Source organism: Rhamphochromis longiceps, linkage group LG14 (assembly GCF_057381845.1).
Source record: "Rhamphochromis longiceps isolate RC_006_pf linkage group LG14, R_longiceps_female_GT1.1, whole genome shotgun sequence".
NCBI classification, from domain to species: Eukaryota; Metazoa; Chordata; class Actinopteri; order Cichliformes; family Cichlidae; genus Rhamphochromis; species Rhamphochromis longiceps.
The window spans coordinates 24,682,183-24,703,677 of NC_140570.1; the positions used below are offsets into that span (position 1 = coordinate 24,682,183).

At 42.8% G+C, this 21,495-nt stretch overlaps 1 protein-coding gene and 1 long non-coding RNA gene across 3 annotated transcripts; both read right to left on the reverse strand.

The window, feature by feature from the left end:
• Positions 1-4,430: 4,430 nt before the first annotated feature.
• Positions 4,431-8,869, reverse strand: LOC146654110 (uncharacterized). Of its 2 annotated transcripts, XR_014907287.1 has the most exons (4): positions 8,729-8,858; positions 7,662-7,810; positions 6,791-6,955; positions 4,431-6,713 (listed from the first exon to the last, which is right to left on the reverse strand). It is a non-coding gene; the product is annotated as an uncharacterized LOC146654110 (long non-coding RNA). The 2 variants fall into 2 exon arrangements; XR_014907288.1 differs by lacking the exon at positions 7,662-7,810 and having other exon boundaries at positions 8,729-8,869.
• A 9,810-nt stretch (positions 8,870-18,679) lies between these two features.
• Positions 18,680-21,185, reverse strand: LOC146654111 (uncharacterized). Its single transcript, XM_085429285.1, has 2 exons — positions 20,741-21,185; positions 18,680-20,375 (listed from the first exon to the last, which is right to left on the reverse strand). Exon 2 carries the CDS (start codon positions 20,027-20,029, stop codon positions 18,680-18,682), a length of 1,350 nt encoding a protein of 449 aa, XP_085285411.1. The 5' UTR covers positions 20,030-20,375; positions 20,741-21,185.
• Between the last annotated feature and the right edge of the window lie 310 nt (positions 21,186-21,495).

The following is a 21,495-nucleotide window of genomic DNA, read 5'->3' on the forward strand; positions in this document are numbered from 1 at the left end:
ATTGACCCTTAACATAATAAGAAGGTAAACATTGTGATCCTCAAACTTCCGTCGATTCAATGAGAGTGTGACCGCACCGCTTCCACTTCCATTAATATTACACACGCAGTGTCTGTGTGGGTCTTAGAAGTGAGGTGTTGTGTTCATTTACTCTGTTCCCTTCTGTTCACAGTCTGTGTGCTGGAAACGCAACATTTGTTTTGCAATCTGGATCCATAAAACAAAACAAAGTGTGCAACAAAAAAGAGATAAACAAAAGAATATGCCCAGTTAATTTCCTGCTATTGAAGTTGATATCACTAAAAATGGGTACATATGAAAACCAAATAAGATTTTGAAATCAATAAATGGACTGATTGATTGATTGATTGATTGATTGATTGATTGATTGATTGATTGATTGATTGATTGAAAGTGCCAACCATCACGCTAATGATTCTCAGTAGAGGTGAGCTGAAGCACCTTAAGATTCACTCTCACAAAATGCAGACTTTAAGAGCAAACTTGTTCAGGAAACACTAAAAAACATTAGAACATGTAAGAAAGCAAACTGTTCCCTGTCTCTGTGTACCGTAACATACACAAATAGACAGACCTGAATATTAATAAAGAAACAAAAAATTATAAACTGACAATTGCATCACCCCAGTCACACCTGGAGTCTCTGAGGCAGAGAAGGCTCATGGCCAACCCAAAGGAGTGTGCTGTTGGACAGGGGAAAGTGGAGTATTTGGGGACCACTTGGGAGGCGGGCAGGTGCATCCTCAGGTGGAGAATTGCATTCTTCTCATGTCCCGAGACCAAAAAGGAAGTGAGATGGTTCTACTACCGTCAGTTTGTGCCTGGCTTTAAAAATCATTACAAACATTACAAGCTGCCCAGAGCTGTGACTGGAGTTACAGTTATACTAGTGAGGAAATGAATCCCTTGTGACCAGCAGGGTTTAAAATATCCTATTTTGCGAACATCCCGTGACCAGTCAGGCAGTCTTGGAGCTAAAAAAAATTTGATTGTTTTTTTTTTTGGTTAAAATAAGATGGGTCAGCATACACTAGAAATTTCACTTACAGTGGGGCAAAAAAGTATTTAGTCAGCCACCGATTGTGCAAGTTCCCCCACTTAAAATGATGACAGAGGTCAGTAATTTGCACCAGAGGTACACTTCAACTGTGAGAGACAGAATGTGAAAAAAAAAATCCATGAATTCACATGGTAGGATTTGTAAAGAATTTATTCGTAAATTAGGGTGGAAAATAAGTATTTGGTCACCTCAAACAAGGAAAATCTCTGGCTCTCACAGACCTGTAACGTCTTCTGTAAGAAGCTTTTCTGTCCCCCACTCGTTACCTGTATGAATGGCACCTGTTTGAACACATCATCTGTATAAAAGACACCTGTCCACAGCCTCAAACAGTCACACTCCAAACTCCACCATGGCCAAGACCAAAGAGCTTTCGAAGGACACCAGGAAAAGTATTGTAGACCTGCACCAGACTGGGAAGAGTGAATCTACAATAGGCAAGCAGCTTGGTGTGAAAAACCAACTGTGGGAGCAATCATCAGAAAATGGAAGACATACAAGACCACTGATAATCTCCCTCGATCTGGGGCTCCACGCAAGATCTCATCCCGTGGGGTCAAAATGATCATGAGAACGGTGAGCAAAGATCCCAGAACCACACGGGGGGACCTGGTGAATGACCTGCAGAGAGCTGGGACCAAAGTAACAAAGGTCACCATCAGTAACACACTACAACGGCAGGGAATCAAATCCCGCAGTGCCAGACGTGTTCCGCTGCTGAAGCCAGTGCATGTCCAGGCCCGTCTGAAGTTTGCCAGAGAGCACATGGATGATACAGCAGAGGATTGGGAGAATGTCATGTGGTCAGATGAAACCAAAGTAGAACTTTTTGGTATAAACTCAACCCGTCGTGTTTGGAGGAAGAAGAATACTGAGCTGCATCCCAAGAACACCATACCTACTGTGAAGCATGGGGGTGGAAACATCATGCTATGGGGCTGTTTTTCTGCCAAGGGGACAGGACGACTGATCCGTGTTAAGGACAGAATGAATGGGGCCATGTATCGTGAGATTTTGAGCCAAAACCTCCTTCCATCAGTGAGAACTTTGAAGATGAAACGAGGCTGGGTCTTCCAACATGACAATGATCCAAAACACACCGCCCGGGCAACAAAGGAGTGGCTCCGTAAGAAGCATTTGAAAGTCCTGGAGTGGCCTAGCCAGTCTCCAGACCTCAACCCCATAGAAAATCTGTGGCGGGAGTTGAAAGTCCGTGTTGCTCGGCGACAGCCCCAAAACATCACTGCTCTCGAGAAGATCTGCATGGAGGAATGGGCCAAAATACCAGCTACTGTGTGTGCAAACCTGGTAAAGACCTATAGTAAACGTTTGACCTCTGTTATTGCCAACAAAGGTTATGTTACAAAGTATTGAGTTGTATTTTTGTTATTGACCAAATACTTATTTTCCACCCTGATTTACGGATAAATTCTTTACAAATCCTACCATGTGGATTCATGGATTTTTTTTTTTTTTTTTCACATTCTGTCTCTCACAGTTGAAGTGTACCTCTGGTGCAAATTACTGACCTCTGTCATCATTTTAGGTGGGGGAACTTGCACAATCGGTGGCTGACTAAATACTTTTTTGCCCCACTGTAACTGGAAAGCTAAACCAAGGAGTTAAACATACCACAATAAACACAGGTCCTGGGCTGCAGTAAACCACGTGAGCGCATAATTGACTGTGAGTGGCCTCAGTAATCAGACAATATCTTTGATTAGAGTAGGTAATGCTCAGATGATCCATTTTGTGCAGAAGAAAGTCACGATACCTCAAGTTTGACTTTTTGTGAGTGCAAACGGAGTTAGCAACAAAAGCTTATGACCACTATTGTGATATGATCCTTGCCTGCTATCGCCAAGGAAATGTGGAACACTACACCCTTCAAGCTCCATGAAAGGAAAATCTTTTTTTTTTTTTACTAAACAATACAACACACAGCAGGCCAGCACACATGCAAAGATCTATTTTCTCTGGTAACTTTAATTCTGTTAACTACAATTAAAAGTCTTTGTTCTTAATTTCCATTGCATTTGAGACAATCTTTCTGTAGTTACATGAAGGTACTATTACAATTTAAAAAGACTCCCGAATCCCCACTGCACCAAAAAACATATTTAAATCAAATTAATGATATAGCTGCATTTTTATTTTAGGGGACACCTTGTAGCCACAATAGTCATGAAATGTAGTGGAGAGACAAGCAAAGTAATGTAAAATGCATGTCAGTTCTAACAGTACAGTCACTGAGAAACTGCTTTCCATGCACATTTTTAAATTCTTCATAGTCCCATTCTTAACTGCTATTACACAATACATCGCACACTTCTCCTTTCTAGAATCCTTCATGCCTTTTTAGGACTCTTCAGCTTTAGGTGAACTGAACCTCATATTTTGTATCACCCCAGAAAGAAAACCCCTACATGTAATACAAAATACATTCATCTGGTATGATGTGACATTATTTAACTTACAGCTCAAACAAACAAAAATATTATGTAAAATTTACCAGGGCCAAAAGACTATTATGATCCACCCACTATGCTTCCTGCTTCCCTTTACTTTCAGCAGCAGATTTGGTGGAGAGTCAGAGAAGTGGCTGCACCTGAGAGGTGATATTACATCCCAGTTGTGTCCTATGTCCTTCCCTCATCGTCTCCCTGTTAAGTCAGTCTTGGCTTCATGTTTATTTGCTAGTCATGTCTCTCGCCCTCTCAGTCCCTCACTCTCAAGTGATCTGTCAGATATTGCTGTTTATCACTCAATAGATTAAAACATTCAGTTATTCATTTGTTTATTTTTGTGCAGAGCCCAGAAAATGGCCTCTTCTTAAAGCTGTTGTAATGTTATTTCAGCCAGTTATGCAGGTCATTTTATATTTTAGGACTGGAGGTTTTAATCAGCTGGTGAGGCAGAGGTGGCCATTAGCCCTGAAACTGGTATTCCACTTTGAGTGTTGTAAAGGCTCACCTTTCAGCACACTCACTTCACCAGATACACCTTGTTTCTTTTCCTCACCTTTGATTGGGTGTGGTGATTGCCCTTAATTGCACTCACCTGTGTTAAATTCCCCAATTCTTTGATCTTTGGGCTGAAGGAAGAACAACACTCGGGCAGTGTTTAAATGCTCAATCAACAATCAATACACTCTTATTATTCCATACAAACACAATAAGCAATACAGTCATCTGGATGGGAGATGCGCACAAAGAGGGTCACAGCGGATCTCAAAATGTCGGACCGTTACTCAAACTCTGGTGGCCCCCACCTAATCATAAAAACCTAAACATTCACATTCGTTCCATCTCTCAGTGAACCTGAGTTATGACCTTGGCTCCCTGTTTTCCTGCTTCTGACAAAGGTAGGGGAGAAGCTCTCGTGCAGTATCCTCTGCTCTTTCTACAATCAGAAAAGCAAGGCCATGATTCTCTGCAAACAGTGTTCTCTTTATAAATCAGCATAGATCAGCAGTATGAAATGTCATAAAACAGTGTAACTCATTCACAGTAAATCAGCAGTATAATGTAATACAAATCAATGTAATGAATCTAATGATTTTCACCGTCTTCTGACTCAGGAGTATAAAGCAACTTAAAACTATGTAATGATTACACAATCTTTAATCAGGTATAATGTGGCCTACAGCAGTATCATGAATTAATAATTCTTTGATTAGAGGTATAATGTAACATATGGCAGTATAATAATGTCACACCTGTCACCCGTTATATAAGTTCTGCACTTACCTACAGCCCACTCCCACATGGGGCGGCAGCTGAGAGATAGCAGTCCATGTGTATCTTTCCTTTTGCTCATTATTCAATAAAACGAAAAAACCTGCAAGTGATTGCTGACTGTTCATTCTCATCCTGACCGGATGAGCCCATGATGGTAACAATCTCCAACCTCCTCTGAACCTTCCTCCAAAACATTGAGCATTTTGAGATGCACATTACTGCTAATGCATTCATCTAGAATCATTAACAAAATGATAGGTGTATAAGCTTTAAACAAGTACAAAGTGCAGCATTACAAAGTTACATTATAACTAAGCATTTGACATATATATATCTTGTTTCATAAAACAATGAAATGCAAACAATCAAGTTTTCCTTTACAAAAATATTGAACAGTTGCTTTCAAGTCTTTAACAAAAAAGTGAAAAATCATAAAATATAAAAACGTAAATTTAACAATTAAAATAAATTCATTAATACATTATTGTCAGTTTTCTAACCCTTCGCGTGCACGCATGCGCGCACACACACACACACACACACACACACACACACACACACATCCTCCAACCACACACACCCATATTTTGCTCCATTGCGGGTTATTTCACACCTGAAATATTTTGTAAACAATTAAGCAAATACAAGTAATCTGCAATAAATCACAGGTAGTCAGAAAATAAACTAACTCTGTTACGCTACGTCCGCACCTACACGGGTATTTTTGAAAACGCAGCTGTTTCGTCCACACGTAAACAGCATTTGGAATCACAGAAAAAAAGATTTTTTAAAACTCCTTTTTTTTTGCGTTTATGAGGTGGATGAGGTGTCGTCACGCAACATCAAAGGTATGTGCCTTTTTTCATGTCACGCTGTGCGCCACGTTATTGTTTACATGAGATGAATTGCAGAACGGCAGATAGAGACAAAATACTGTTAATCTGACTATCTTCAGGTTTTACAAGCTTACATACGCAAGCAGTTAAGGTCCCTCCATTTACAAAGGCAGAGGCGTCACGATGTGATTATTTTACGTGTAGTTGTTTTTTTTTCCTGTGTAATAATATTCAACATCGCTATCAATACATTTTTCAAAAAATGCCTCTCTGTGCAAAATAGGTTTAAAAACATAAACAGCTGTGGGATACTGTTTGTCTGTGATTTGAACCGGGGGAACAAATCGTGGCAGGATCAGCCGGATGTTATTTGTATCCCACTGTAACGTTACTGTATAAAGTATAGTATAGTATGTATATCTCCAAAATGTCAGGAGTAGTTAGTCATTACAAGAAGTGTTTGTGAACTACAAATCACAGATGTGGGATACTGTTTGTCCGTGATTTAAACAGGTTCTTCCTTCCTTTAAAGTACGTACGCAGATGTGGGATACTGTTTGTCCGTGATTTAAACAGGTTCTTCCTTCCTTTAAAGTATGTACGTACATACATACATACACGCACACAGATAACACAACAATGAATACATGTATTGTTTAATTAAGAAAACATCAGAAAGTGATAAAACACATTAGAAATAGCAATAGCTTCCTAACAGACCAATAAATCAACACATTTTCATCAGCAGATGTTTGCATGTTCAGTAAAAATATTTCAACAAGTTTATGATTAAAATGATCAATGAACTTCAGCCTTACACTATGTAATGTACGTTTCATGTTGTACTCATGGTCCTTTGTTAGTCCAGTTTAGGATAATGTCTCTGACGTATGTTTCATATCAGATATATGTCATATCAAAACAAGCCCACACCTGCAGTTGTTTCAGTTTTTCACTGGTGCTTCCTGTCAGCTGGTCAACCTCATCCATATCAGCCAACCAAACGACAAGTTCCTCCCTTTGTGCTTCAAATCCCTCCTACTCTGAGACAAGGAGCTGAAAGAGAGAGAGAAGAGTCAATTATAAAGAAGAGAGAAAAGTGAAACCCTCCTCAGAAGGTCTGACTCGCATACCTGCAGTTGACCTGTGATGGACTCCAGTTTGGCGTTCACGTCATCCCTCGTCGATGCCAACAGCCGAGTCTGCAGGGTGCCCTGGAAGAGCTGAGTTAATGTTCGACTCCTCCTGGTCAGGCTCTCCAGCTGGATGAGCCGAGGTCTCCCCTCTCACCGCTGCCTCTGAACACAGAAACACAAATTGCATCTGAAGCAGGAGGTGCAGATTTTTTTTTGCTATTCTTTTCCAAATCCAGGCTAGATCACGTGGAGGTATTGGGAAAACTTTTTTGGCCAGTGGACGACTGTTGTCTTGCAGAAAGTCAAATCAAACATATGCGATACACAATCAATTCACAAGAACACATAAAAAACAAGTCCAGTTCTTGCCTGATTTCAACTGAATTCTGCATCAAAACAGGGTAAAACAAGTGTTTGCAGCAAATATGAGCACAAAGCCTCAATTTGTACAAGCCTGCTATTACAGTTCTCCTCTATGCAGACGACTTTCCTGTTTTCAAGGCACAACTTGGTCTGCTGTACGAATCTCATGGATACACACTAAATGAAACAATAGTGTGCATGACTCCAGATTCTGATCCCTCATCCTAATATGGTCCCAACATAGCAACAGCAATAAAGCAAATGTTGAGGCTTCAAAATACAAAGTCTATAAACCAATGGCTGACATGGGTTTTATCATAAGGGTGATAAATATACAGATTTCAGTCTGTCTTAGAGATTTGATGTTCATTTACCTGCAGATGCACTATACGTGCCTGTTCCATGGTTTTCCACAACATTTTGCACATCACTATTTAATACAGGAAGTAGGTGAACTAAAACAAGTCATCTTTCTTTGTGAGAGGACCATATTAATGAAACAAACCTCAATGACATGATAGGGATCCCTAAAGATGCTCCTGCTGCTTCTCTTCCTCCTCATCCTAAGCTTCCTTCTCCTTGTCCTCAACTTCCATCCAATTGTAATTCAACCTAATTGTGTTTCTCCCCCTCCTCTTCCTCATTTTGTTGGAGCTGTGAACACAATTAATGTGAATCTGGATTCATTTGTGCAAACAAGAAAAATCTACAGCTTTTTGGTCAGACGTGCTCTTGTGATTTAAGCCGGGTAGAGTAGATTTATGTGTTGATGCTACCTGCTTCAACTCTGGCTGCTGAGTGATATTTACACCCTGGCTGGATTACAAACTTTAACCATGTGCTGAACTTTGGCCCAGCGTTGATACCTCTTGTTAGTATAACGGCCTCTTCTTAGCTTGTATGTATGATGGTGGGTAAATGAAATATACAAAAAAATTAACTATATTACAAAAGAACATCTATCTTGGAAACATCAAATGACCGGAGCATAACTTGTCAACTAGTCCGAAACTAAGTTATGCAGGAACAGTCAAAGACACCTTCTCATGTCACATTTATTCATTTCTATATAATTAGATAAGACAATAAAGAGTTATCTAATCTAATTATTCATTCAACACACTTATGCATAGCTGTATTTTATACAGCTCATACAGAATTCAAAGTGCAGGTTCATGTGAGTATTTAATGTACGGCTCAGATCTACAGAATTTCAGAGTTTCTAGAGCAGACACAGAGCTCACGCCACAACAGGCTTCAGGCGCCATATTAGTGACTTTAACAATATATACAATTTTAATTTCGGTCTAGCTGACATTAGGTTATGTACGCAGCACGCAATTGAACCACATATTTTAGAAACCAAAGGTTCAAATTAGCTGGGAGCCCCTTCACTTAATTATAACAGTGGTTTTATTAGGAAAACAGTTTCTGTATACCATACTAAATTGCGCTGACGTCAACGGCTAACGTATCTAGCTAATCGCTACTGTTAGCACAGCATTAACAGCAAGCCACAATGACAAGTAACAAAAACAAAACTGTGATAAGGTTTTAATGAAAATGTTTTACCTCTTCCAACAGTCCCAGAATTCGGAGCTTCAAAGTCCAGCAGGTACTGAAGACTGTTATCCGTTTCGCTGTCACCGTCCGTGAGAAAGAGTTTTTTTTCCCGAAAGGTCAAGGCCCGCTGCTTGCGGACTCTGTCTGCGCATGCGCATCCCAATGACTGACCCCTCCGTCCGCTCCCGGGAGGTTATAGTATGACGTGTTCTGACGTCACTCTCTCTCTCCCTGTCATTTATTTGGCTCGAAACACATATTAACAAATTGCTCAGTGATGAACAACTACTCAGATTATTTACCTAAGCAGTGTGCTTTGTCAAAACGAAGTGTGTGTTCATTACACTGACATTCTGTTCTGCAATTGTTATTTACTTGTATTTTATAATTTGACTTTACATACTGCTGGGTGGTTTGTAAAGTTTACAATAACTAGTATTATCATTATGCTATATTTTCAAAAATACATAATAATCTCAAAAGTAATGCCTTGGAGTAGAAAATAGTAATGCTTTATTAAAATTTAAAACTAATGTACAGTATTTGAATGTGTGTATTGTGTCTACTGTTTGTTAACTCACCATATTCATAATGGGTTTGCGGGGTTAGGGGTGTGTGTGTGTGTGTGTGGGGGGGGGGGGGGGGGGGGGGGGGGGGGGGGTTAGGGTCTTTAGGCTTTCCCCCCCCACCCCTGCCACCAGTATATTTTTAAGCAAATATTTCTAACTTTTATTTGAATATTCAGTTTCCTACCATGTTCTCTTAAAGGGTAATTGCCAGGTAACCCGCCATCCCCCTTCGCACACACATGCACACAAAGAAAACACACAGTATAATTCACAGCCTCGTTATAGTGAATAAATATTTATGCCATTTACACCATCAAACTTAGATTGCTAAGGATGAAGAACCTTTTGTTCTTTAAAGAACCATTTGTAATAGCTGAAGAACCATCCACAAAATCAAAAGGTTCTTTGACGTATGATGGTTCTTTAAAGAACCATGAAGACATCTGAAGAACCATTTAAGAACCATAATTTTTCTGAGTGTACCTCAGCACTTGTGCAGGTGAAGCAAAGGGAAGATATGCTTCACCATATTTTCTAGTCTTTGGCTTAGAATGAAGTTGGTTTGGAAACATATTCAGCGATGCTTCATCTCCTGCTTTGCGTTTCTGTAGGCGCCAGTGCTAGCAGTGTCCAAGCATTTTGTTTTTTATTCCACCTTTTCATCCCGCGCGCCCCCCCCCCCTGGCCATGGCTCTGCGCCCCCCTAGGGGGCGGGCCCCACTCTTTGAGTAGGGCTGTTTTAAGATCTCACTGTTGGGTTTGTAAGGCCATGTTACTCCTAAATTTCTATCTTGTTCAAAGAGAAGATATAAAACAAAGTTCTAAGCTAATCGACCTTAGTGTTCTCTTTTTAAAAAAAAAAAGAATCGATAAAGAATCGAATAGTTAAACAGAATCGAAAATGGAATCGGAATTGTGAAAATCTTATCAATACCCATCCCTAGTTATAATCAGTGTTAATTCTCAACAAATAACTGATCCTGTGTAAAGTGTTTTGATTGGCCTACAGTCTCCTAGTGCTATCAAAAGTATTTTCCTGGGTTTGCTGTTTTTCTAGTTTTGTGAAAGTCCATTGTTTTCAAAGTCTTTATGTAGCAGATGTGAAATGGTCGACTGCGTTGTGACAACAGACACGGACTGGCTGGAAACAGGGTTTATTCCTATAAAACAGAGTGCAGCAGCAAAATCAGTGTCACACAGCGGCAGCAGGCTTCTCCTCACCCAGTGTGGAGTCCGTACAGCTCTGCTTGCATCATATAAAAGAAAATACAACTTATCAAAATAATAATTTTCACAACCGCCACTTCAAAATCAAATATTACAGTGGGGTAAAACAGAGACAATTATGGAATCACTAACAATAACGTATAACATTCAAATTCCCATTAAAATAGGTCAATTACATAATACATATTCAAACAACTTTTTAACTCTTCCCAACATGGCTGAAGATACTGCTCAGAGCACAGCCTCGGGACATGAGCTCATTATACACATAAAACAAAAACTACACATTTACACATACCTATAAAACAGAGTGCAGCAGCAAAATCAGTGTCACACAGCGGCAGCAGGCTTCTCCTCACCCTGTTTAACACAAGTCAGTTCCACACAAACGGATGATACAACAGATAAAGCGCAGTTCCAAATATCATTTTTCTCACTCAAAGCGATTGAAAACACTTTGAGAGCTTTTAACCCTAGGAGCCAATACTTAACAAAGACAAATACACCGAATTTATATGGATAATTTAGTACAGGGAGAAGAGCTACAGAAAGCGTGCCTCACCAGTGTGGAGTCCGTACAGCTCTGGCTAGGAAACCCCACACCCGCAATGTGGCCGCAGGTGGCGTTACACTGATTAATGTCCCACTTCAACAATAACACACGGAACCTTAGTTCCACAAAAATAAAGTTCACACAATAAAAAAGTATAACCTATGTACAATACAGTTTTGAGAATGTTCACAATTCATACATTATATCTCAGCTACATTTACACTGAAAGCAGAACACCAAAGCAGCTTCAGCTCTCCATTACTATCTACATAAAATACATTCACACCCAGAAGTGCTGTTGCCCCCCCACACTTTGACAGTTACTCTAAGTACAAATAGGGTTGACGAGAGCAGTCAAGAAAAAACAAGAGCTGGAAAATATGCATGATGCAGAGACCGTGTGCATTCCATGAAATATATAGACATATAAAGATATTCCATGAAAGACCTGACTGACAAAATGCAAAACGGTGTTACATACCAACTGATGAAAAAAGGAAAAAGTGGCTGTGTGGAATCACAGATCACAACAGATTTTCTGTTTCCGTCTCATTCTATACTTTCCTTCATCTGCCTGGACAGCATTCTTTGTCCACTATAGTAGTAATGTAGATGCACTTTGTTAAGTTTAAAATTCATTCAAGGATACTAAGAATGATCTTTTACTAGAAGTCAAACATGTTAATTCTATATCTATGTATCTATAAATCTATAGCCAACACTGAAAAAAATGCAATAGGGTGGTTGTTGAATTTGCATAGAATTACTTCATATATCCAGCATGACTAATTTAAATTTCACATCTAAACATATTTTTGTCTTTTAATTTTCACATATTCTTTAAGAATATTCATTCTTTTAGAACAAATCATGTTGAAAAGAAACAAGTTAATCGTGTTTTATCCTCAAGCTCCGCCCCCTGGAAAGGAAAAATCGGCTGCACTGTCCGCCATTTTTGTCTCTCGCTTCGGAAAATCTACTACCATCTGGAGTTTTCCACTTGAAGGTAAATAAGATTTTAAAGCTAACACACCAGTGAGAAAGAGTGTAGACCCTTTATATATGTGGACCTTTACTGGGGTGTTGTTATTTTACAGGTATGTGGGCTGTTTATCGAAAACCATGAAAGGCCAATGTTAGGCTCCAGTTAGCTAATGGTAACCGAAATTATGCGATAAGCAAATTAGTAATTAACATATATAATGTGAGTTAATATTGTTTGTATATTCTTTCAGTCTAAATTAACAGACTATTACAAACTTGCATCGGTGTCTGTAGTAAGTGGTGGTACCTGCAGTGTCTTAACTATTAAACAAGCTAATGTAGGACCGGGATATGACTAGTTTGTTGAAACATGTCTGCTGCCAATGTGACTGCTCACACATGGTAACATTACCAGCACATAGCCACAGCCGCTATAAACATGCTGAAAGGTCAATCTAGCTTCTGTAGTCAGCAGCTACTACAACTACAAAGGGGATCAGAAACAAAAGGAATACAAAAATACCTATCACTCAGAAAAATACAACACAAGTAAACACGGCTCAGTTAGACTCTAACAGGTGTAACTGGGAGAAATGCCTACTAACAGAACACTGGAAATTTTTTGCTGACCCACAGAATAATTTTACTTATATTACAGGTGTCGGAAGTGTTCAGCTCAACCTCAGCGATCGGCAGCGGCTGATCAGATGCATCCGGGTCACGGCACCACTTTTATGTAGCAGATGTGAAATGGTCGACTGCGTTGTGACAACAGACACGGACTGGCTGGAAACAGGGTTTATTCCTATAAAACAGAGTGCAGCAGCAAAATCAGTGTCACACAGCGGCAGCAGGCTTCTCCTCACCCAGTGTGGAGTCCGTACAGCTCTGCTTGCATCATATAAAAGAAAATACAACTTATCAAAATAATAATTTTCACAACCGCCACTTCAAAATCAAATATTACAGTGGGGTAAAACAGAGACAATTATGGAATCACTAACAATAACGTATAACATTCAAATTCCCATTAAAATAGGTCAATTACATAATACATATTCAAACAACTTTTTAACTCTTCCCAACATGGCTGAAGATACTGCTCAGAGCACAGCCTCGGGACATGAGCTCATTATACACATAAAACAAAAACTACACATTTACACATACCTATAAAACAGAGTGCAGCAGCAAAATCAGTGTCACACAGCGGCAGCAGGCTTCTCCTCACCCTGTTTAACACAAGTCAGTTCCACACAAACGGATGATACAACAGATAAAGCGCAGTTCCAAATATCATTTTTCTCACTCAAAGCGATTGAAAACACTTTGAGAGCTTTTAACCCTAGGAGCCAATACTTAACAAAGACAAATACACCGAATTTATATGGATAATTTAGTACAGGGAGAAGAGCTACAGAAAGCGTGCCTCACCAGTGTGGAGTCCGTACAGCTCTGGCTAGGAAACCCCACACCCGCAATGTGGCCGCAGGTGGCGTTACACTGATTAATGTCCCACTTCAACAATAACACACGGAACCTTAGTTCCACAAAAATAAAGTTCACACAATAAAAAAGTATAACCTATGTACAATACAGTTTTGAGAATGTTCACAATTCATACATTATATCTCAGCTACATACTCCCCCCTGAACTTCTCAAAACCCGTTAGGTAAGGGTGAGCAACTGAGCGTCACATATAACAATTCGTAACTGTCAGTGATCTGGAAATTCACTACCCGGTGATACGTGCAACAAATATGTTTCCCAACTCATGGGGAAAGTAAACAGAAGAAAGTTGGCCAGACCCCCTAATGTTTACTCGCAAGAGAAAGTGCCTTATACACTATCCTGAACAAACAACACGGTAACAGCTACTATATGATGAATAGTACTCTGAGCTGAAGACAATCTCAAAATAGGTGTTAACATCTGACATGAAAATCACCCAACATATAAAACAAGTAGCCCTCACAGAAACAAGTTCTTGGCAAAGCTGCTCACTACATTGCCTGTTTGTAGGTTTCTTTGCTTCATAGTCTGGATTAACCTATTCACAGGCTTCACTATTCGACCCACTCTCGTCCTGATCTGGCCTGCTGCATTACTTGGGGGTACACCACCATGTTTCACGAGGCTCCCAACCTCGCTGACTGGCTGACTTTCAGAGTAACTGATACTTGGTAGTGTTCCCTCCTCAACTGGGGTAGTGCAAGCCCTGCTGTTGTTGTCATCATCTACTTCAGGGTAACCAGCTACTTCACTACTGGCACTGTCACTGTCCTGATGCTCCTCATCATCCAACTGCGCACAGACACTGTCTCCAATACTGTCACACTCTTGGGGTCCTCTAGGAGCCGGGACACAGTCATCCGTCATCTGAGCCACCCAACGGGCTGTGCGTTCAGTACAATCGTCCTCAGGATCAGCGACAGGGGATTCTCCATCAGATTGACTCTGCTCCTGGCCGAGTTCTGATTCACTGGCAAAAGACATCTCTGGTTCGCCCTCGGACTCTATGGGCAGGAAATTAGCCTGCAAAAGCAAGTTCCTATGGACAACTTTCTCCTGTCCACTCTTGACGTTCCTGATGCGATACGTGTGGCATGTGGGGTTCTTGGAGATCACAGTGTAGATGGTCGACTCCCACCTATCAGCTAACTTCCTACGACCCCGTTCGCCCTTGTTTGCCAAAAGGACACGATCTCCTTCCTCAATGTCAACACCTTTCTGCTTTTTGTTGTACAGGTCTGCTTGACGCTGCTGACTAGCTCCGGTGTTAGTCTGGGCCAATGCGAGTGCTTCTCTGAGGTCATCTCTCATCCTTTTTACATAACTGTCATAGTCTGTTACATCATTGTCCCTTGCAACATTGTGAAACATGACATCCACTGGTAACCTGGGGATACGCCCGTACATTAGGAAGAACGGTGCGTAACCAGTGGACTCATGAGCGGTGCAGTTGTAGACAAAGGTCAATGTCTGCAACATCTGAGGCCACTTGTGCTTCTCCCTCGGAGGTAGGGCTCTGATCATATTTCCCAAGGTCCTGTTAAACCTTTCGGTGTGACCGTTACCCATAGGGTGGTAAGGTGTCGTTCTTGACTTCTGCACCCCGGCCACTTGCAGCAGCTCTTGGATCAACTCACTCTCAAAATTGGCGCCCTGGTCTGAATGGATCCTTTGAGGGAAGCCATAGACACAGAAATATCTGTCCCACAACTGGCGCGCAACTTGTTTTGCCGTCTGATCTGAGCACTGGAAAGCATGGGCCATCTTGGTGAAATGGTCAGTCACTACTAGAACATCCACATTCTTGCCCCTGTGATCCTCTGCGGACCAGAAGTCTATGCAGACGAGCTCAAGAGGACCGGTAGTTTTAATGCTTTCAAGAGGAGCCCTCCCCTCAGGCTCGAGTGTTTTGCTGACAACACAACGTTTACAGCACTTGACATGCTCGCGAATGTCATGCTCCATGTTGATCCAGAAAAATCTCTGCCTGGCTAGGTACAGAGTTCTGCTTTGGCCCTGATGGCCAGCATCATCATGGACACCTGACAGGACTTGACTGATTAATGTGGATGGGGTCACGTACTGATGGCGCTTTTTGCCAGTGAGCAGGTCTTTGCTCACTCTGTACAGGATACCATCCAACACTTTCAACTTTTCCCACTGTTTCATCGTCTTTTGCGCTCTGTGCGACAGGTGAGCTCTTTCTCTACGTGATGGACGCCGACCACGTACGACGAACGGAATGACTTGAGACAGTGTCACATCTGCTCTCTGCTCCTCCTGTAGCTCCTGGAGCGAGAAGGCAGACAAGGTGTTCTGGCCTAGTGAGGGAAACCGATCTAGCTCTTGAGTCAACCAGGAGATTGCTCTCTGTTTTGAGCCTTGGTCCCACTCAGCGTGGCCTGCGAAGACTGCGGAAACTTCATCATTAGTCAGGGAACAACACCCTAGGCTCTCTGCAGGGGCCAAACACTCAACACTTTGGTGGTTGGCACTGAGCCTGAATGCATCCTGAACCGAGATTTCTTTGACCTGTTGCGACTCCTCTAACAGGGTTGCATAGGGTTCAGTCATGAGTCTCTGACTAACACGGTTGTGAACGAATGGCTGCCTGCTCAGTGCATCTGCAACGACATTTTTACTGCCAGGAATGTACTTGATGCTGAAGTCGTAGGGGGACAGCTTTGACACCCACCTCTGTTCACATGCATCAAGCTTGGGCTTCGTGAGAATATATGTTAGGGGGTTATTGTCTGTCCAGACGGTAAAGCTATGCCCCTTCAACCAGTGGCTGAATTTGTCACAGACAGACCACTTTAGCGCCAGAAACTCAAGGCGATGGGCGGGATAGTTTCTCTGTGCACGGGCGAGGGCCTTGCTGGCAAATGCAACGGGACGTGCTTTACTCTCGCCCTCTTGGACTTGTGACAGCACAGCACCCAAGCCGTCCTGTGAAGCGTCTGTCGACAAGATAAATGGTTTGTTGAAATCAGGGTGAGCAAGCACAACGGAGTCAAGGAGTGCAGCCTTCAAGCGTTCAAACGAGTCAACATGCTCCTTCTTCCAATCACTTGGGCTGAGCCTCCGGAAAGAAGCAGCACCTCGGGCATTTACTTTCTTTCCTTTAGGAGCGGCAGTCAGGGTAAAAAGGGGTCTGGCAATCTTAGAACAGTCCTGTATGAAGTGTTGGTAATACATTACCATACCCAGAAACGACTTTATCTTCTTCTGGGATGGCGTAACCCCGTCCTCCATCATGAGATCAGCCTCTGAGATAGCGGTGATCGCCTTAACCTTGTCAGGATCGGTCAAAACCCCGCCTTCAGTCACAACATGGCCCAGAAATCTCACACTCCTTCGGAGCAGATGACATTTTTTGGGGGCCAGCTTCAGTCCATGGGCACGTAGTCTGCTAAACACAATCTCCAACCTCCTGAGAGCCTCTGCTTCATTGGGTGCATAAACAAGCAGGTCGTCCAGGTAGCACAGCAGGGTTAGGAAATTCTGGTCGCCAAATATGCCCATCATGAGACGCATGAAGCTCGCCGGGCTGTTGCACAGGCCTTGGGGGAGTCTGTTAAACTCGTAGAGCCCCATTGGTGTTGTGAAGGCCGTTAGCTTTTTGTCCTCCTCTGCCATCTCAATATTGTAGAAGCCAGAGGTGAGATCCATGGCACTGAAAATTGCGTTACCTCCCAGGGCTGCCAGACAGTCTGACTGGTGGGGCAAGGGATGGGCATCCTTGACTGTGCGTGCGTTCAACCAGCGGTAGTCCACGCATATTCTGAGATCTCCATTCTTCTTCCACACCAGTACCAGTGGGGACGCCCACTCACTGTTGGATTTGCGGATCAGCTCTCGCTCCTCCATCTCTGTGAGCACCTGTCGCAACTTGTGGTACTGCCCTGGAGGGACGCGCCGATAGGGAAGTCTGAACGGCCTGTCGTCAGACAGATGGATGCGATGGACAAAATCCTTTGCCAGTCCACAGTCCAGCTTACCCTTGGAAAAGACATCCTCATACCTGTGGATCAGTTGCAGTACCTGAGCCTTCCAGTGGTCTGAGACTTCACAAGAGTCGAGGTCTAGGTCCTCCAACCCCATCTTCTGCAAGCTGTCACGCAGGCTAGGGCAGGAGGGAGGGCTACTCTGTGCGTCGCTACACACTGTCTGGCTCTGGACCCTAAGGGTCTCACTTGGGTTTTGGTCAGAAGCCACTTCGAGATCTTCAACAGCTACACAAGCGGAAGCATCTGCTACCTTAGCGTTTCGTCTCAATGTGATAGGCTTATCACATGTGTTCAGGATTCGAACAGGGACCCACCTATCGCCACTCATAGAAACCACAGTTCTACAGACAATGACACCTTTTTTATGAGTTTGCGATTTTGGTGGTTCAACCAGAATGGCGCTGCCCTCGGAAAGGGGTGATGACGCTGGCAGTCTGCCCCATACAAGGTGCTCTTGCTTGGGGAGTAGAGTCACTGCCTGAGCTAGTTTGACAGTGCCAATGACATCTGGCATTTTGTCACCCCTCCACCGGTTAATGCCAGACAGCATATTCAGAAACTGCACTATTTCAGGCGCTTCTGCTGATTCGGGTTTGCTCAGGACTTGCCAGAAATGGGGGGACAGCCTGAAGTGTCTGAGGAGGTGTTTGATAACATTTGTCCCTAAAATCAACTGATCTTTCTGACCGGGGACCACTAGGGCAGGCACTCTGAACGTACAATCATACACTTCCATTTTCAACTCGCATATACTCTTGGGTTTAACCTGAACTCCACCACAGCCCACTAGCACAATGTCGGTACGAGTGTCGCTTAATTCCAATGCGACCCCAGCGCTCTTTAACTCTCGCTCCGCCTCTTCGCTCAAGGTACACGCCATGGAACCTGTATCAAGAAGGGCCTGCAAAGAGACTTTGTCATTCACCAATGCATTCGTGTAAAATAGGCTGTCTGCCTCATCAAGTCTTACTATATTCTGGGAAAGTACAACAGTACCAGGTGGGGCACACTTCAGGCTTTCTTTGTATACAGTCTGTATGTCATCACTGGGATTGAGGGTTTCACACTCTTCGCTCACACTGTCCCCTCTCAAGTGCAAGCACCCTAGTTTCCCTGGGGATTATTTTGCTGGGTAATGGGCTCAGCTGCTCTGGGGCAGTCTTTCCTCTGATGCCCAACCTCCAGGCAACCTAGACATCTCCTCTCTCTCATGCAGTGAGTGCGCGTGGAATGTGAGCTATTGCCACAAACCTGGCACGAAGGGAACCTGGCTGAGGCTAGAGGCTGTGGTCTAATTACGGGGTGGACAGGCTGGTTGGAGCGCTCTAACACCCTCTCCAGCATACTGAGCACGCGGTCTAGAGCACTTGGGTCTGAAGCGGCAGCTCCAGCAGCCTTACCCGGGCTGTCCTGGGAACATTTTACTGTACCTACTTGGGCATAGTTCAGTTCAAACTCAGGCGACTCGCTTGTGGTTGTCGCAGTGGCCACGAGGAGGGGATGGGGTCTGGCAGAGCCCAGGCTCTTCTTTTTTGCATGACACTCTCTTTGGTGTTCATCAATGGCTTCCTGAACCTCCATTACTGTCCATTTACTGATGGGCTTACATTTGAAAACACAGGCGAGGCTGGGATCAGGACAATTTCTGATAAACATCATGGCTATCTCTGCCTCCATGTTCTCCATTTTGCCTCCCTGACGCTGTAAATGCTTGTCAGCTGCCTCAGCAGCAATATTAAGCCTCACCCAATAGTCTACTGGGGTCTCTTTTGCAACTGCTTGGGTGGCATAGAAGTCAGCCAGTGGTTGACAGGAGCCAGGACTATCACTAAAATAACGCCTGAGTATGGCATAGATGGTCTCAGGGTTGGTCACTACACCAGAACATGAGTTACTTTTCAAACCCACCTTAACAATGTTTTTAGCTCTGCCGAGGAGGTGGTTTAAGACTTCATCCACCTGCACGGCTCTAGACAACCCTCTCTTCTCTAAGTACACTTCCATCATGTCTATCCACTCATGAACAGAGTACTTATCCGCATCATCACCTCTGTACATAGGTGGGTCTTTGATATCTTGTCGGACCACTAAGTTCACTTTGGAGAGGTCGAGAGTGGTGTCAGGGCTCTTAACTTTGGGGGACTCGGCTGGAGCTGTCTGGTTTGGACCAAGTGGGACTTGACTGGATAGTAGCCGGCTAGCGATTGATTCACCTATCTGGGTTCCCAATTCACCAATGAGCTCACGTAGCTCTTTGTGTGTGCTGTCGTCGCTCAAAGCAGGGGTTGAGGACTGGCGCTCATGAGCTTTATTTCGAATAATGTCATCTGACTCTGCTGGCTCATCACGCGACATTATAGACCTGTCTCTCACTTCATCTGCCCCAGACAGTCTCCAACCTCTCCCAGCAACTGGCGTGAAAAGGTTAAAGGAGTCTTGGCCCTTACCAGCCATGTTGCTTACAGGAGGTTAGCAATAACTACAAAGGGGATCAGAAACAAAAGGAATACAAAAATACCTATCACTCAGAAAAATACAACACAAGTAAACACGGCTCAGTTAGACTCTAACAGGTGTAACTGGGAGAAATGCCTACTAACAGAACACTGGAAATTTTTTGCTGACCCACAGAATAATTTTACTTATATTACAGGTGTCGGAAGTGTTCAGCTCAACCTCAGCGATCGGCAGCGGCTGATCAGATGCATCCGGGTCACGGCACCACTTTTATGTAGCAGATGTGAAATGGTCGACTGCGTTGTGACAACAGACACGGACTGGCTGGAAACAGGGTTTATTCCTATAAAACAGAGTGCAGCAGCAAAATCAGTGTCACACAGCGGCAGCAGGCTTCTCCTCACCCAGTGTGGAGTCCGTACAGCTCTGCTTGCATCATATAAAAGAAAATACAACTTATCAAAATAATAATTTTCACAACCGCCACTTCAAAATCAAATATTACAGTGGGGTAAAACAGAGACAATTATGGAATCACTAACAATAACGTATAACATTCAAATTCCCATTAAAATAGGTCAATTACATAATACATATTCAAACAACTTTTTAACTCTTCCCAACATGGCTGAAGATACTGCTCAGAGCACAGCCTCGGGACATGAGCTCATTATACACATAAAACAAAAACTACACATTTACACATACCTATAAAACAGAGTGCAGCAGCAAAATCAGTGTCACACAGCGGCAGCAGGCTTCTCCTCACCCTGTTTAACACAAGTCAGTTCCACACAAACGGATGATACAACAGATAAAGCGCAGTTCCAAATATCATTTTTCTCACTCAAAGCGATTGAAAACACTTTGAGAGCTTTTAACCCTAGGAGCCAATACTTAACAAAGACAAATACACCGAATTTATATGGATAATTTAGTACAGGGAGAAGAGCTACAGAAAGCGTGCCTCACCAGTGTGGAGTCCGTACAGCTCTGGCTAGGAAACCCCACACCCGCAATGTGGCCGCAGGTGGCGTTACACTGATTAATGTCCCACTTCAACAATAACACACGGAACCTTAGTTCCACAAAAATAAAGTTCACACAATAAAAAAGTATAACCTATGTACAATACAGTTTTGAGAATGTTCACAATTCATACATTATATCTCAGCTACATTTACACTGAAAGCAGAACACCAAAGCAGCTTCAGCTCTCCATTACTATCTACATAAAATACATTCACACCCAGAAGTGCTGTTGCCCCCCCACACTTTGACAGTTACTCTAAGTACAAATAGGGTTGACGAGAGCAGTCAAGAAAAAACAAGAGCTGGAAAATATGCATGATGCAGAGACCGTGTGCATTCCATGAAATATATAGACATATAAAGATATTCCATGAAAGACCTGACTGACAAAATGCAAAACGGTGTTACATACCAACTGATGAAAAAAGGAA